This window comes from Megalobrama amblycephala, linkage group LG13, assembly GCF_018812025.1.
Source record: "Megalobrama amblycephala isolate DHTTF-2021 linkage group LG13, ASM1881202v1, whole genome shotgun sequence".
NCBI classification, from domain to species: domain Eukaryota; kingdom Metazoa; phylum Chordata; class Actinopteri; order Cypriniformes; family Xenocyprididae; genus Megalobrama; species Megalobrama amblycephala.
This window is the reverse complement of record NC_063056.1, coordinates 2,969,426-2,987,133: the sequence shown is the minus strand read 5'-3', so window position 1 is coordinate 2,987,133 and position 17,708 is coordinate 2,969,426. Positions and strand designations below refer to the sequence as shown.

The 17,708-nt window shown below is 42.9% G+C and overlaps 1 protein-coding gene across 2 annotated transcripts; it reads left to right on the top strand.

Moving 5' to 3' along the window:
- Positions 1 to 9,738: 9,738 nt before the first annotated feature.
- On the top strand, positions 9,739 to 17,367 carry LOC125244240. Of its 2 annotated transcripts, XM_048154314.1 has the most exons (7): positions 9,739 to 10,586; positions 14,035 to 14,423; positions 14,544 to 14,637; positions 15,730 to 16,065; positions 16,171 to 16,350; positions 16,443 to 16,570; positions 16,645 to 17,367. In XM_048154314.1, the coding sequence occupies exons 2-7, from the start codon at positions 14,350 to 14,352 to the stop codon at positions 16,658 to 16,660; spliced, it is 828 nt and encodes a 275-aa protein (XP_048010271.1). In that variant the 5' UTR covers positions 9,739 to 10,586; positions 14,035 to 14,349; the 3' UTR covers positions 16,661 to 17,367. The 2 variants fall into 2 exon arrangements, with proteins under 2 accessions (XP_048010271.1, XP_048010270.1); XM_048154313.1 differs by lacking the exon at positions 9,739 to 10,586 and having other exon boundaries at positions 13,199 to 14,423.
- Positions 17,368 to 17,708: the final 341 nt, after the last annotated feature.

Here is a 17,708-nt window from a genome sequence, read left to right as displayed (position 1 = left end):
TATGTGGCAAGAAGCCGTGTAATAAGTGAGATAATGGATGGACGGACGGACGGATTTAATTTTTATTGTGATTGTAATCAAGCAAGTTAATTTTTAATTTTAGATTTCTTATTTTAATATTTTGAATTGGCTTTTATTTTTATATTTTCAGTTTTCACATTAATTTTAGTTACATTTCTTAGTAATTTCATTGTGCTTTTGTCTTGTTAGGAGATTATACACTGCTATTTAGGATAAATTTATGTCAGTTTTATTTTTTAGTTAGTTTTAGTTATTTATTTCCACCTAATAATTTTAGCATTTCAACCTAACCTTATTTCAGTTTATTGCCAAGGTAACATTTCTAATAACTAATGTTTATATTTTATTTCAATTATTAATTATGTATTAATTATTTATTATTATTATTATTATTTTTTTTTTCCCTTAACCCTGACAATCATTTCCATCTTTTAAAATTGTAAGTTATTTATTTTAATATTTTATCAAATATTTAAAGATATAATAGAGCACATGTAATCGATATATAATGTAATGCACTACAAGTTAAAACAAGAAGGGAAAAAAGCTAGTGTAATTTTGATTTAAAAAAAAAAAAAAAGTCCTATCCACAGACAAAATTTACACTGCCACATTTGCTGTAACCATCTACTTGATGTACCACCGCACAGTGTGATTAAAAGTTGATTTAATACAGATTCAGCAGTGGGGAAAGTTTAATTATGGATCCAAAATCCCTATAAATTATAGGGCTGGTGACAGAGACAAACAGCTAAAGTAGCTAGTGTTTATGTGCTTATTTTTGTTTGGAGTTTCTTTGGGATTGAAATAAGGAGCAAAAACATGCCAGACTCCCTCAGCTGCTTGCAGATCAATAAGACATAATGGGCTGTGAGAATGAAGAGAGAGCAGGTCACAGGTGTCAATGAATCTGCTTATCTGCATCCACCTAGCGGCGCTACGTTTACCTGTAGATCTGCGATACCGAAGTGTTGTTGGTTGAGCTCTGAACAAAGGAGCCAGAGCTGAGCTACAGACCCTGAATTCACAGATATCGGTAGTCTCGTCCAGAGGGCACAGGGCAAATGTTTGAGAGAGTGCAGTGGAGATAATTAAACTGTCTCTATTGCTTAGGATGAATCAGGAGTATGTGTTTCTTCTGCAAAACGTGCTTGAGAATCAGAACAATATCTAGAGCCCCAAAACAAGTCATCTGTTTTTCAGTTAGTGACACTGCTGGTTTAAGCTAATAGTCTTTCAAAGGAGCATATCATGGTCAATATGATTTTCCATGCTCTTCTGAAATACAATAATTTGATGGAAACAGACATAACTGTTCTCCCAAGTCCACCCAGACAATTACTGAAACTACAAGAACCTGCAAAAAAGGCTTATTGCAAGAATAATAATTGTATTCGAACAGATTTCCGGTTTGCCACTGCTCAGCCAAACAGTGTCCCATCCCAAATGTGTGATACTGGTTGAGCCGTTGATAGCACCACACCCTCATGAAGAAGTGCACTTAATAGTATTAAATGTGCACTTGTATTTCAAATATTAAAATGTACATAAAATAAAACACTGTACTTTGCAGATAATATTGATAATAAAAGCCCACTTAAATGTTGTGGTGGAATTTTAAAAGTGAACTTTGTAAAAAAAAAAAAATGTTTTAATATTCTGTCATGCATTAAAGTACACTTGTGGTCAGAATTATTGGCACCCTTGATAAATATGATGAAAGATGACTGTAAAAATAAATCTGCATTGTTTATCCTTTTGATCTTTAATTCATAAAATTAGCAAAAATCTAACCTTTCATTAAAGGAAAAGAATTCAAAGTGTGGTGTGGGGGGGGGGGGGGGCAAAATGGACGTGTTGAACAAGATAAATGGTGTATGCTTAATTTCAGGATAAGTGTGCGATCAGTACATTTAACAGTAAAATGTAACCACACAGCAAATTTACCAGTGTTAAATATACGGTGTGAAATTTTTGGTGTTGCTCAGTGTTAAAACTGGAGTACATTTTGATCCAAAAGTGTAAAATAGCATCTATAACGTCTCGGTTACAAAGGTAACCCTCGTTCCCTGAAGGAGGGAACGGAGACGTACGTCGGACAGACCGACGAATAGGAATCTCGCTAGAGAGGCCAATCTACTTCGAGTGTAACTAAAATGAGCCAATGCACATTGGCATGCAATCATATGCATCAGCTGCTCGCCTCGCAGCGCGGGTATATAATGAGCAGCAGGTGCGTTGCATCTTCAGGTTTTCGCTGAGGAGCCGAACCGGATAGGCAGCAGCATCAGCTGGGTACAGCGACTGTGGCGACGGGACGTACGTCTCCGTTCCCTCCTTCAGGGAACGAGGGTTACCTTTGTAACCGAGACGTTCCCATTCAGTCGGTCACGTTCGACGTACGTCGGACAGACCGACGAATAGGAATCCCTACCAAAGCGCCACAGGAGCTGCCCCTTCCAGCGCTCTGTAGTAAGCCACCTGAACCCCCTTGCCTGAGGATGGTGGGACAGGGCTAACACAGAGAGAGTCGATCACTGCTGTTCCCCAAAACCCATTCAGTGAGACTATTGGATAATGCTGGGAAAGCGTACCCTTTCGCTGGGAAAGGAACGCTGCGGAAGCCACATCCTTCCCCGAAGGAGTTATGTGGAGAAGTACATATGGACTAACCCTGTAGGGCTGTGCTACATATGGAAGAGCTGGGGTGACTCCAACCCGATGAAGGGTAGGTTCTCCCAGAGGGAAAGACACGGGCTTCGTTTAGGAGCAACTGTGGAACCAACCATATGGGATCCCCGTAGGGTCACACATATGGAACCCAGCCTAAACCCGGTTCTCAAGGATACAACGGAGTATAGGCCTGGCGCCAGACGCTCCGCCACGTCGGCTGCCGAAAGGGATATCGGAGGACTCGACAGGGTCTGCCTTGTAGGGACTCTCTGGAGAAAAGAAGCGCATGTAGCGCAGCAAGCCGACACTAAGCCGGGGCTTCTCCATGCCTCTGACCTGTGGCGAGAACACGGGAGGAGACCGGCTCGACACGAAGGCTATAGTATCTAGCGAACGTGTAGGTGTCGCCCAGCCCGCAGCTCTACAAATGTCTGTCAGCGAGGCGCCACGAGCCAGCGCCCAGGAGGATGCGACACCTCTCGTGGAGTGAGCATGCAACCTGAGCGGGCAGGGCACGCCCTGAGCTTGGTAAGCCAGGGCGATGGCATCCACTATCCAGTGGGCCATCCTCTGCTTGGAGACAGCCTTTCCCTTCTGCTGGCCTCCATAACAGACAAAGAGCTGGTCTGAGGTCCTGAGGCTTTGGGTTCTGTCTATGTACTGTCGCAAAGCGCGAACTGGACAGAGCAAAGCCAGGGCTGGGTCTGCCTCCTCCGAGGGCAGCGCTTGCAGGCTCACCACCTGGTCCCTGAAGGGAGTTGTAACGTCTGGATGGATCCGTTCAGAGTCAATAAACTTTGGAGTTTTCAGAACGCTTTTAACCTGGTGAACTTTGTTTATAAATCACTAAATCGGCGCCGGATGGCTGTGACTTTCGGCAGGTTTGTGGGCCTGCGATGGTAAACAAAAAAAGTCCAACTTCCTCACTTTGGTGACTTCAAAGGAGCACCCCCCCCCAGAGACTGACCAGATCCACATTCCAACACCCCACACACACAGGGACACACAAAAACACACACACATACAGAAACACACAATCATACATTTTTAACTGTATATGTGAACTACCACTATGCTGGAATATATATATGATATATTTTAGAGCCTATGCATGTTTCCTAGTGTTTAAATGAGTGTATTTGTGCTAGTGTGCATTTTAATAGGGGAATCCCGTCTGTAAACCATAACTTCTTGTCTATGCGTTTCTGATCTGTCGAGTTTGATCTCGCTTTAAAGCTCCGGACTTGAGCTATTCATTGAGACATGTCACAAAACGGACAAATGCATTTTTCTATGTGTTTAATGATCCTGTGAAGAACACACTCCATCTCGAAATCCGATCTGATAGCCATTAAGTATGCAAATTCAGCTAGGAGACCAAACAAAGCAACTTTGCCCGCCGAATAGTGCTGCGCCTCTATTGGCTGCTACAATTCAGGAGGTGTGTTAGCTTGGGTTTCCATAAAGACAACGACACACACCTTCGCTCGCTCTCTTGTCTCTTCGCGCTCTCTTCTTCTTCTCCTTTGTCTCCCGACTGACTCACGAGCACCTCGTGCACGGACGCCTCAGGTGACCGCGCTTCCCAACCACGCGCGCAGCTCGGGAGGACCACTTCTTTAGACTCTCTCTCTCTTCGGCTAAGTTACTTAAGCTTAAACCTCTTTTGAAAACCCCGCCGGAGAAACCCTCTCTGAAAGGACCAACCCAGCCAGGCGCATTGAAACTGCTACACACGGACTTGAACCAATAAGCAAGTATTATCATTTATCTGAATTTGTCTAAACTGATTTCTGTGCTGGCTCTCTCTCAAAAAGGTTTAACAAAGAATTTGCCATCCTTTGATCATCTTTCTTTCCATGTCTTTTCTTCATTCTCACTCTTGTGTATATATATGTGTATACCTTCTGTATATATTTTAGACGTATAATCTCAGTCATAGTTGCATATATTAAACACTTTAATTCATGCTCGATTGTTCTGTTCGTTCTTTCAACTGAAGACCAAGTCACTTTAACGTTTTTCGATCGCTTTATGCTTTAGTTATTTTCATGGCCAGAGAATAACTCTGTTTATAATATTCTGTGAGGGACTTAGTTTGCTGGACAAACGAACAGTTTCTCTAAATAATTATTAAACCAGAACTAATCATATATGTAATTGATTATAATTCGTTGTAATTGATTCACAATATATGTTTAATTCCCCGTTGGGTCGATATATGAATCATAATTTATTCATAACCTTATGAATTATTATATTCATATTTCATCCATAAATTGATTAATAACTGTACGAACCGCTACATTCGTTATATATTACAGGAGTGGTAGGAACCTTGGGCACATAGCCAGGCCGGGGTCTTAGTACCACATGGCTATCACCCGGCCCGAACTCCAGGCACGATACGTCGACCGAAAATGACTGCAGGTCCCCTACCCTCTTGATGGAGGCCAATGCAACCAGCAGCAAAGTCTTCATAGACAGAATCTTTAAGTCTGCCGATTGCAAAGGCTCAAAGGGAGCAATCTGAAGTGCTCTTAGCACCAGAGTGAGGTCCCAAGAGGGTATGGAGGGGGGACGAGGAGGATTTAACCGTCTCGCCCCCCTAAGGAACCTGACGACCAGGTCGTGCTGACCAACAGATTTGCCATCTATGTGGTCGTGGTAAGCGGAGATAGCAGCAGTATGGACTTTGAGGGTGGAGGGGGACAGCCTACGCTCCAACCCTTGCTGCAAGAAGGAAAGCACGACTCCGATCAAGCATCCTCGGGGGTCTTCTCGGCGAGAAGAGCACCACTCGACGAACAGGTTCCACTTCGAGGCGTAAGCACGTCTCGCAGACAGTGCAAGTGCCGAAGTGATGGTGTTAAGTACCTCAGGGGGTAAGTCACCTAGAACCTCCGCGTCCCGTCCAGGGACCAGACATGGAGTTATGGAGTTTCCAGAGGTCTGGATGCGGGTGCCAAAGAGTGCCCCGTCTCTGAGAAGAAGGTCCTTCCTCAGAGGAATGGGCCAGGGAGGGCTGTCGCAAGGAGTGAAAGTTCTGGGAACCAGGTCTGGTCGGGCCAATAGGGCGCAACTAAGAGGACCTGCTCCTCGTCCTCCCTGACTTTGCACAGGGTCTGTGCAAGTAGGCTCACTGGGGGAAACGCATATTTGCGAAGGCCACGGGGCCAGCTGAGTGCCAGTGCGTCTGTCCCGAGTGTTCCCTCGGACAGGGGGTAAAACAACTGGCAGTGGGAGGTTTCCGGTGAGGCAAACAGGTCTACCTGAGCCTCTCCAAACTCTCTCCAGATCAGCTGGACCACCTGGGGGTGGAGTCGCCACTCTCCTGGCAGCTCAGCTCATGATAGCTCGTCGGCCACATGGCTGAGCACACCAGGGACAAGAATGGCATGAAGCGACCTCAGACGCTTCTGACTCCAGAGGAGGAGATGGCGGGCGAGTTGCGACATGCGACGGGAGCGTAGACCACCTTGATGGTTGATGTACGCAACGGTCGCAGTGTTGTCCGTACGGACCAGTACATGCTTGCCCCGTAGCGGCCCTTTGAGGCGGCTCAGAGCAAGACGTACTGCTAGCAACTTGAGGCAATTGATGTGCCAATGCAGATGGGGTCCCGTCCAAACCCCTGACACTGCATGCCCGTTGTACGTGGCACCCCAGCCGGTGGCAGGAGCATCTGTGAATACCACAGCATGCCGGGACACTTGTTCTAGGGGCACTCCTGCCCGGAGAACAAAGGGTCCGCCACGGACTGAAGGCTTGGCGGCACTCCTGAGTGATTAGCACCCGGAACGTGCCGCGTTGCCACGCCCATCTCTGGACTCGGCCGTGAAGCCAGTGTTGAAGCAGTCTCATATGAAGCAGACCAAGCGGGGTTACTGCCGCCGCGGCCGCCATATGCCCCAGGAGCCTCTGAAAGAATTTCAGTGGGACCGCTGTCCTGCCATTGAACGTATTCAGGCAGTTCAACACCGACTGAGCACGTTCCTCTGTGAGGCGTGCTATCTGTTCGACCGAATCCAGCTCCATACCAGGAAAAGAGATCCTCTGCACAGGGGAGAGTTTGCTCTTTTCCCAGTTGACCTGAAGACCCAACTGGCTGAGGTGTCTGAGCACCAAATCCTTGTGTTCGCACAACTAACCCCGGGACTGTGCTAGAATGAGCCAGTCGAGGTAGTTGAGAATGCGAACACCCTGTTCTCTCATGGGAACAAGGGCTCCCCCTACGACTTTCGTAAAGACGCAGGGAGACAGGGCCAGCCCGAAGGGTAGGACTCTGTACTGATATGCTCGACCTTCGAACGCAAAGCGCAGGAATGGCCTGTGTTGCGGAAGAAACGAGACATGGAAGTACGCGTCCTTCAGGTCGATCGCTGCAAACCAATCTCGGGGACGGATGCACTCAAAAATGCGCTTCTGCGTCAGCATTTTGAACGGTAGCTTGTACAGGCTCCGATTCAAAACTCACAGGTCCAAGATCGGTCATAACCCACTGCTCTTTTTGGGTACAATGAAGTAGGGACTGTAGAACCCTGACCTCATATCGGCTGGAGGGGCCGGCTCCATCGCGTCCTCCGCCAGTAGGACTGCGATCTCCGCACGCAAGACAGGGGCAACGACATCTTTCACTGTAGTGAAGAGGACGTCCCTGAACTTGGGGGGATGCCGGGCGAACTGAATCGCATAGCCGAGCCTGATGGTCCGAATGAGCCAGCGAGACGGACTGGGGAGCGCTAACCGGGCTCGCAGAGACCGTACAAGTGGGACCAAAGAGACCACCGGCGTACCCGCAGCGGGGCAGCGAGGTGGAACACAGGGACGCGGCTTGGGGGGCTCTCTTTGTGAGGCGGCCCGAAGCGGCGTCACAGTGTGCTAGGCAACTACTTACCTGGTTCCACAGATGGTCAGAGGGAGCAGTCGAGGCTTTGGCTGCCCGCTGCTCGCTGCTGTCCGCTGGCGACAGAAGAGGGGGATGAGAGTGGTGAGGTTTTTCTCCTCCCACTGCTCTCCAAACCCTCTTCAGACCTGGAAATGGAGGAACTGCTCTTTTAATTTTGGGTACCACTGCCTCTTGGGTCAGTGGCGGAACAGAAACAAACCCAATAAAAGGATTTACCACCCGGCCCTCCTCCAGGGGTGGAAGAGCAGCCCCACCCATCTCTGGGTCGCCCGTCTCAGGGGTGATTCTCACCAACCACTTAACCGCTGCAGAGACGGGAGGCGTCATCTCCCCGCAATGGACACAGCAGAGCCTGCTGGGCCAGAGTTTCTTGCAGGGGACGACACCCTTGGCGACGAGCAGACCGAGGGGCGGCCCAAGAGGAACTCAATGGTTTGCCATGGGAAGCTCCCCGATCCGCTACTAACTGAGGAGAACCGCTGGGCTCAGTCCTCGACAGTGTCACCGAAAAGGCCACCTCGTAAGATGGGAGCATTGAGAAAGCATTTAGCTTGACAACCTCTCGCACCTCACAAGGTAAGCCAGGGGGCACTTCTGGACCACTGAGGTGGACATCGTCTGGCTGAGGGCCTGCGCCGTGACTTTGATCACGGTTAGTCAACAAGCGCAGCTCAACCCCAGCACAGAACTACCCTCATGCAAAAAGAGTGCCTTGGCCTCACATGCAGGGTGGGTGTGGTCTGTGTACAGCCACCCCAACCAAGAGGGTAGTGAGAGAGGAAAAACTTATGCAGATTTTGGCATTCCATATTTATGGCACCAACATACCCCCATACTGCCAAGTTTTCCATGCACATCTGGAAGACCCAGGAAAGCATGGCTGTAAACTCCGAATCTGAGTCAGCATAAGCACACACCATTACAGTGGGCAGCGTCACCCTCATTTCCAGAGCATAACAGCACTCTCTCCGATGCTGCAATCGACGTCTGTCCCTCAGCTGGAGCTCTGAATGAAATGCTAGGTTCCCCTATGAGAAGGACCAGCAATCCAATCCTAGAAACTGCACAGCTTGCAATGCGCTAGAGAGGGATGGGCCCTAGGGGGTTGGTTCCCGAAGGAACCCCTCAACCTCATGTCACCCAAGCCATATCAGCAAAGTAGACCTCTTCTGGTGCACCAGAGAGGGCGCTACAATGGAGATTATGCAAGGGAACCGCGCATCTAGAGCGCCGAGCGAGCGCTGGGTTGCCGTGACAACCCGCGCTGCAGCCCGGCAGCTCTACGGCACACGACACGCAGAGGAGCGAGAGGTTTGCTCCTCGCTGATCTCCACGGTCTTCCCAGAGTGTCGGGCAGACCCGCGGCTGTGCTTTTACACACAAGCGGCAGCTGGCCAACAACAGAGGGGACTCAAGCTTCCCGGAGAAAGAAGAGTCACGACCGGCGTGTCGACGTGATCATGTTCTCATATGAAAACATGAAACACCCACGAACATCATTTCAACACGCGCCCAGACATGTGAAACAGTGATCGTGGCCGTCAGTGAGGACAGGAACGACCGCATCCAGAAACACAAGTAGGATGTCATCTTTAAAAAGACGCGAATCTACTTGTGTAAGCTCTTTCAGGGACTTTACTCTTTTAAAAGTGCTGAAGCACGCAGGGGAACGGCCGCCGCAACACAGACAGGGATTGTGTGCAGCCTGTCGTGTGCTCTCTCTCTCTCTCTCTCTCTCTTTGAAGGCGCTCACTCTTACCAGCCGTAAAAACGGCTTTTCAGCGCTCAAAAGCGCACCGTACCGGCCGTGAGAACAGCCTTCCGACGCTGTCAAAACAGCTATTTGCTCAAAAACGGCAAACGAAACAAAAACAGAAAAAGAGAGGACTTCAACCCCGCTGCTGTGCTGTTCGCCTGCACTCGGAAAAAAAAGAGAAGTTCAACCAAAAAGCTTGACTCGTCTTCTAGCAGACACTCGCTTGCAGAGAACAGGAACAAACACCGTTCGGCTCCGAAGCAAAAAGCTGAAGATGCAACGCACCTGCTGCTCATTATATACCCGCGCTGCGAGGCGAGCAGCTGATGCATATGATTGTACGTACGTCGAACGTGACCGACTGAATGGGAAAGAGAGTTATTCTTCCAGTGTTAAACTTTTAACTCAACATGCAGTGTATTTCCCACAATTCCATACGACTCATTTCAGTTGGAAAATGTATTAGGGAGATCCCGGTAGCTCCCGGTTCAATGGTAAGTTTCAATCATTTTTTTTAACGAATTGTGTGATTGAAAAGAGAATAAATTATCTATATTATATTTAGCGAATCGTTTCAAGTTTTTGCTATTTGTCGGCACGTTTCTGAGCCAGTTCATTTAAGCATGTGTAACAGCTTATGTGTATGGCACGTGTATTGGCTTTAAATATAAAATTATTTGTATATATGTAATCGTATTTTTAATAAACCATAAAATATATATTGCTATATCAGGGATGTATTAGATAATATTGCACATGGGCTGCAAATGTATGCGAAAGATCGTTAGATTAGTTAATCTAATCGGTTCATGATTAATGACTGTATGTTTGGCAAACCAGTATTTTCAATAGATACAGTTTTAATCGTCTTTAATCGTAAAGTTTTATAAATGTATTTTAAGAAATTGATTCGAGGTTCTCACTGCACCTGACCTGCGCGGGGTTTCCCGCCCTCAGTCTTGACTCGCCCTCTCACGAGGCGCGCCTATTTTGAGAATGGCCGTCGTTAGCACAGAGCTCTTCCATAAAGTTTTTTAATGGATTTCAATTAACTCGAATTAATTGTTTTTTTTTTTTTTCTGTTTTGTGAGCGTACTGAATGAACTGCAGCTTCTGCATCAAAGGGTAATCAAACAAAAACTTTGTTTGTTACTCCAGCAAAAATGCTCTTCAAAGTCATATGGAGGAAAACAGACAGAGCCGATTACAACGGCTTAATTAAAGAAGGTAAGTTCTTCAGTTATACATTTAGGGTATGTTTACATGACAACGATGTTCTAAAAACAGACGATAACGTTGTCAAAACGATCCCCGTTCACACGAATCTGCGAAAATGATAAATTAGACCTCGAAAAAATCAGAATAGAAGTGGTTGAAAGTGGACAAAAGAGACGGATTAAAACACTTGGTATAAATGGGTAACGTTATGTGTCTGCCTTGTCTACTTGTGATCTGATCAACCAAAATGCTTAATACCAGGCGAAAACGGGGCCTAAAAGCATAGACATTAGGGGTGTAACGATTCACTCGTTTTCTCGATGCATCGATTACAAATCCTGACGATGCATATGCATCGATTTTGAAACATGTTTTTTGAATCGTGAATCACTAATTTCGGCCGATAATCGATGTAAAATGTTATGAATCGGATTAATCGCGATTCTATATCGAGTCAGTGCTTTAAAATATATAAACATTAAATTACTACATGCGCGAATTGATGGAGACGTTGTGCGCCTAATTCGCGCCCTCACAGCTCTCATTCACAGATACGTGCGGCTGCCTTTCACTGGAATGCGCTCGCGCTCCGGCCGTTCCTCTCATTGACATATTTTTGAGAAGCCTGCATTTGAGCTCTCCTCAGGACTGCCACTGTTGTTAACATGAGCAGATGACAGCTCTCTATTATAATAGCAATAGTCCTGAGTCAAACTGCTCAAGCTATTGATAAAGCTGCCAAGTCATTGCGTGGCCACTACTGTTGAAATAAAACGCTTTTATTGAGTGGAAACGTCGCCGTTATTTTCTACACAATAAAATACTGAAGTTTTACGGAAATGGGTCATATAGTATATACCATTGACATTACCTGAGCAGTTGAAGTAAATCCCCGCTTATTCAAGGGCGCGCATTTATTGCATGGACGGACCAAACACATAATGTAAGTGTCTAAATGCATACGCACAGTTCCAGTGAATGATAAATGAAATTATGAACCTAATGTCATTAAACTGAATGCACGAAGGAAAGTGCTGAAGTAACTACAACATTAACAACACTGAAATAAGAGCGTGCGGTTTATCTATCAGTCAAATGCGCATTAAAGTTGCATTCGTTACTATGGCAACAGTAAACAATCAGCGCGTTCTCTTTCAGAATCATCATAAGGGAAATGCTCCGTATAAAGAGAACAAAGAGGGCTTTTCTTACTATTCCGTGAAGAAAAGTTAGTTTAGGATTAGTTGGAAAAGTGCATGATATTCTTAGGTAGTCTCTCCATGTAAGCATTACAGTAGTATGTTTAATGTACCTGGAACACTTTAATAAGGTTGTGTAGCCATTTACACTATCCTACACTATTGTTAACATGAACTAATGTTAGGCCTAACAATACTTTTAAAGCCTTTTAAAATTTTGGCTTATGTAAATTTCCACAAATGCCATTTTTATAGGCTATTAAAATAAAGTTATGTAGCATCATTAAGAACTAACATGAACTAACATTAATAATGGACAAAAGTTTTTTTTTTTTTGCCCCCACTGTCTAACCACCTGAAGGTCGCTGTTTTATTCTCACCCTGACTAAAAGACACACTGGGAGAAGCATTTCAATAACCCTATGAATGCATTATTAAAATGGAGAATCGAATCGAATTAATCGAATCACATCGAATTTTAATGTGAATCGTCTCGAATCGAATCGTTCTGAATTTGCAAAAATCGTTCTTGAATCGAATCGAACACCCATGAATCGTGAATCGAATCGATTCGCTGTCTACCCAAAGATTCACAGCCCTAATAGACATATGTCTATGCCTAAAAGGTTGTATTATGCATGCCAGGCCAGTAGTTGGGGATGTCGCTTTGTCAAGAAACAGCTTGCGAACACGAAATACGCACACGCACCATTTTCGCAGATTCGCGTTTTTGTTGATTACACGGAGACGGTAAAAAGCATCATTTTCAAAACTATTCACTTTGAAATTATTTTTTAGAAGTTTGCGTTTTCATACCCCAAAACGCTGTTGTCTTGTAGAACAGCCAAAACGCATAAAAAGTCTACAGTTTTCAGTTGAAAAAGGTGTAAACATACCCCAAGTTAAAGGCGTTATCGTTTTTTGAGTTTTATATCAGTTGCTGCATGTGGAGAAAATTATCTTTTATCTCTTCACAAACGTAAAGTCAAGAAGAAATTTTCCATCGAAGACAAGGATCTGGTATTACAAGATGACACCGGTGTGGAGGTTGATGAGGATGTTTTCTCTTACGTGCTGGAGAAGAAATCTCATGATATTCTTTGGAGAGTTGTTGACCAAGATTCAGGCAAGTGTCTATGATATACAAATACTTCCCTAGCACATGTCATTAAATTCTTTAAAGAAATAGTTACCTATAAATAAACAAATTCTCACTCTTTCATGACAAATCTATATTAGTTTTTTTTTTCTGTGGAACACTTAATTTGAATAATGTTGCACTTTAAACGTTGCTGCCTTTAAAGGGTTAGTTCACCCAAAAATGAAAATTCTGTCATTATCAAACCCATTAGACATTAAGATATTTTAATGATCTGAGATTAATATTTTATATACTAAGTGGCAAATTATGTTTTTATGGTTTTTTTTTTTTTTTTTGCAAACAGAGCAATTGTGTCGCTTCTTAAGGTTAAACCATTGTGGTCACATGGATTATTTTAATGATGTCTTTACTATCTTTCTGGGCCTCTTGACCATGTCAGTTGCACAGCTGTTAATGGATGGACAGAGATTTGCAGATTTCATTAAAATATGTGTTCCAAAGATTAATGAATGTCTTGTGGGTTTGAAATGAAATGTGGGTAAGTAATGACAGAATTGTCATTTTTGGGTGAACTAATCTTCCATTTTCACATAATTCAAAATTACTGGATAGTATTATTTGTCAAGTCATCATGCTGAAAAACTTTTCCTCTGCCATAGCCCTTGGGTTTGAAACATGATAGTACCTAATAGGGCTTTCTTACCTAAATTAAATTGAAGAATGTTCTTTAATCAGTATAGCTAATTTCAAAAGATTTGTTGTGAGGAGTGCAGCATTACATTTTAAAGGGTTAGTTCACACAAAAATGAAAATTCTTTCATTTATTACTCACCCTCATGTCGTCCCACACCCGTAAGACCTTCGTTAATCTTCACAACACAAATTAAGATATTTTTTGATGAAATCTGGGAGGTATATTATATACAGAAATTTAATTTTTGGGTAAACTAACCCTTTAAATTCAAATGAGTCATGATTTATAATTAAAATAATTAGGTCATGTTAAATATAGGCCTGCTTTTAAATCCTAAACATTAAGATATTTGGTTAAGGAATAAATATGATTTAAAAAAAAAATTTTTACACTTTTTTTTTTTTTTTTTTTTTTTGGTCTCCATAATCAGCATGTAATTCATTAATGTTTAAATGTTTCCAGAATGCCCAGTCCTCGATTCTTCTTGTAGCTCCCACCCTGACACACTATCAATGTCCTCTGAGACTGATGAAGGTGCTGGACCAAGCTCCAAGAAACCTCGTTTTGATGAAGCTTTTGAGGCAAAACAGGTGATTGTTAAAATTTTTAATTAACTAGCCAAATCATTTAGCAGTTATTTACATTTTTATATAATAAGAGCTTTATAGCACTTTAAAAATATTACAATATTTTTCTATATGTATATATTATAGTTTGTCAATAGAATTTTGGAGGACAAGGCAGGTGGACACGTGATTTTGGCTTAATATAAAGAACATGGGGAAACTCACGGACTCAACGCGGCGACTCTTGGTCAATATTGTAGTTGCATACATAACTGATAAAGAAGGGTAAGGCACAGTTTAATCTTCATAATTTATTACGTTTTTGTAATCGGACCATTTTTAGTGAGTAAATAATGTTTTAACTTCTCCCTTAACTTCTTTTTCTTTTTTTTTTTTTTTATAAAGCCGTGTCCCTTCCAAAGAAACCAAAACCCGCTGTGCCTTGGGAATTGTAACACTCTTTCCAGCACTCAAGGATCCATACTCAAAAACTGGATATGTAAGTATTGAAACCTTTTGTCATTCTGCAAAAGTACCTAATAGAAGGTTTAAAGGGTTAGTTCACCCAACAATTAAAATTGTCATTACTGACTCACCCTCATGTTGTTCCAAACCTGTAAGACCTCCGTTCATCTTCCGAACACAGTTTAAGATATTTTAGATTTAGTCCGAGAGCTTTCTGTCCCTCCATTGAAAGTGTTTGTACGGTAGACTGTCCATGTCCAGAAAGGTAATAAAAACATCATCAAAGTAGTCCATGTGACATCAGTGGGTTAGTTAGAAGTTTTTGAAACGTCGGAAAATACATTTTCGTCTAAAAATAACAAAAACTACGACTTTCAGCATTGTATTCTCTTCCGGGTCTGTTGTCAATCCGCGTTGTTCATGACTCCGCAGTGACACTGCTGATGTGTTATCTAGTGCGCCCGAGCTTCGTTTACAGTCTGAGGGAGACGCACGCTGTATTCAAGCTATTCTACATTGTTTATATTTTCGTATTGCTATATTTTTTAAAACGGTGCGTAAGTGTGCATGTCGCGGATGTCCTAATCACCAAAAACAACCATAGCGACGTAAAAGTGCATTACCAACGGCGACAGATGAAACGATTCAATGGAATCAATTCAGTGGAATCAATTCAATGGAAAGGATTCCGGAAGAGAATACAATGCTGAATAAAGTCGTAGTTTTTGTTATTTTTGGACCAAAATGTATTTTCGATGTTTCGATGATCTTAATCCCCTGCTATACATATATATACATACATATATATACACGCATGTGTTGGCTTGTATTTTTTAAACTCTGTATCATTAAAGTTATTTCATTTAAAAAGTGTAATGTTAATACAATTATACACAAATAAGCTAATTTAAAATAAGAAATGATTTTTAAAGCATTTTTGGCTTTGGTTTTTGGCCAAGAGCATCCAGAATTTTCATTTTGGTGTATCCATAATTATATTAAGTGCCATCATTATATTGTATTCTGTATCAATGAGTATTTGCTCATTGATGCCAAGTATAGATATTGCCTAATTTAGAAGTTCAGACTTTTAAAATGTTTGCATTCATTTTGTTTTAATCTAAAGGAACATTTCTATGATCCCAAGAGCAATCAAGGATACACATCCTGGCGACTAAAAACAGTTTCACGTCAAAGCAAACCTCACAGCACAAGGAATGCCAGGTCAAGTGCAACATCTGATGATGAGGGCAGTGGAGGACCAACAGCTCACTTGGAAAAGCAGCTGGAGGGTGACCAGTGCAAGGAAGCTATATCTTTTATGAATCATTGTACTGAAAAGGACCAGATTTTTGAGAAGATGAAATTAACGTTCAAGCACAGGCAGCAGCTTATTCATGATGCCATCAAGTCCAATACAGTGTTTTCGGTTTTTCCAAGATTTCTCGACACTAAAGGATTGGTAAGATACAGAAGATAGTATAATGTGAAGAGAAAATTATATCATGTGGGAAAGCATGGTGTCCTGGACTTGTATTGTTGTCATGTTTATTAATATTTTTTACAGGTACTTCAAGACTTTGACATCAAATTTGGAACTGAAACGGCTTCCAGACTTCTAGAACAATGGGACAGTCTAAAGCCCAAGGTCATTGCAGAGGCGAAAACACTTACTTCAACTTGCATCTCAACAGCCTGCTTGCAGCTGCTCAGGCCAATGGACAAAACCAGGAATATGAATGGCAAGGTAAAGAATTTTGTTACTTGTGAAGATATATAATTTGGTCTGCTACATATAATTTACTTTGTTTATCTGCATGCCCTCTTTGTTCATTGCAGGGTGGGACAGTGACATGTCCTCTCTTTTACTCTTGGCTTTCCTTTTGCCACCTTCAGCTGGTGGTAGAAACAAATCCACAAAGATCAGCATCAGGGAGGCAATGGACTATATTGTGCAGTTTCACAAGGTTTGTGCTGAAACACTAGTGAGATGTTAATCTTGGGTTACTTGTTTCTAATTGTTCTTCCCTTATTGTTTCAGTCTTGCCGCAGTCTAACTGAACATGTTGAGAAGACTGAAGGCCTTCAGCCACATCTCCTTGCAGTTGGCTCAGCGAAGAACACCATCCATGATTTCTACATTGTGCTTGATGGACAACTCCTACCATGTCAGGCAAAGTCTTCCCTTGCTGCTTTTGACGAGCTTTTTAAGACATATTTTTTCTTTAGCGTATCATACCCCCAGTGCCTAAATGCGATGTTTACATTCATTCAGACAACGATCTACAAGATTGGCTTTGGGACAGTTCGTGAAACCCCTAGGGTTAAGGACTTAAGAGCCAAACTTCTGAATTAGCTTAACTGTCTAGGATTAAAATGTTCCGCTGTTTTGTTTGCAAAGTGGTACATTCAACTGTAAATGACCTCGTTCGTCATTTGAAACTTATCCATGCTTACTATCCTGGGAAAAAATTGAATTTGAAATGTGCACAAAATGATTGTAAATATAGCTTCATGACTTATGCCGGATTTCGAAAATACTTCAGTGTTCATAGAAATGACTTTCTAGACCAAACAGAGACTGAAAATCAAATTCATGGAGATAATGAACTGTCACATTTAAATGATGTCAGTTGAACCGATACTTGACTTCTTATTGCTTTTCGGTATGTTCAAGCTTAGTGTATGAAAGAAAGTTTAAAGGATTAGTCCACTTTTAAGTACACTTTTCCTGATAAATTTACTCACCCCCATGTCATCCAAGATGTTCATGTCTTTCTCTCTTCAGTTGAAAAGAAATGAAGGTTTTTGAGGAAAACATTCCAGGATTATTCTCCTTACAGTGGATTTCAATGGCTACCAACAGGTTGAAGGTCAAAATTACAGTTTCAGTGCAGCTTCAAGGGCTTTAAACGATACCAGATGAGTAATAAGGGTCTTATCTAGCGAAACGATCGGTCATTTTAGAAAAAAATACAACCGTTTATGCTTTTTAAACAAAATATCGCCTTGAACGTACTTTCCGCTTCCGCATTCTTCATAACGCTTACGCTGAATGTCCTACGCCTTCCCTATTCAAGTTACGGAAAAAAACGAAACTGGCGC

Excerpts from the sequence above, each read along its gene's own strand:
- LOC125244240 (XM_048154314.1), top strand. The coding sequence starts at position 14,350 with ATGGGGAAACTCACGGACTCAACGCGGCGACTCTTGGTCAATATTGTA. Across the intron at positions 14,424-14,543 it reads TACATAACTGATAAAGAAGG|CCGTGTCCCTTCCAAAGAAA; the intron begins GTAAGGCACAGT and ends TTTTTTATAAAG. Across the intron at positions 14,638-15,729 it reads CATACTCAAAAACTGGATAT|GAACATTTCTATGATCCCAA; the intron begins GTAAGTATTGAA and ends TTTAATCTAAAG.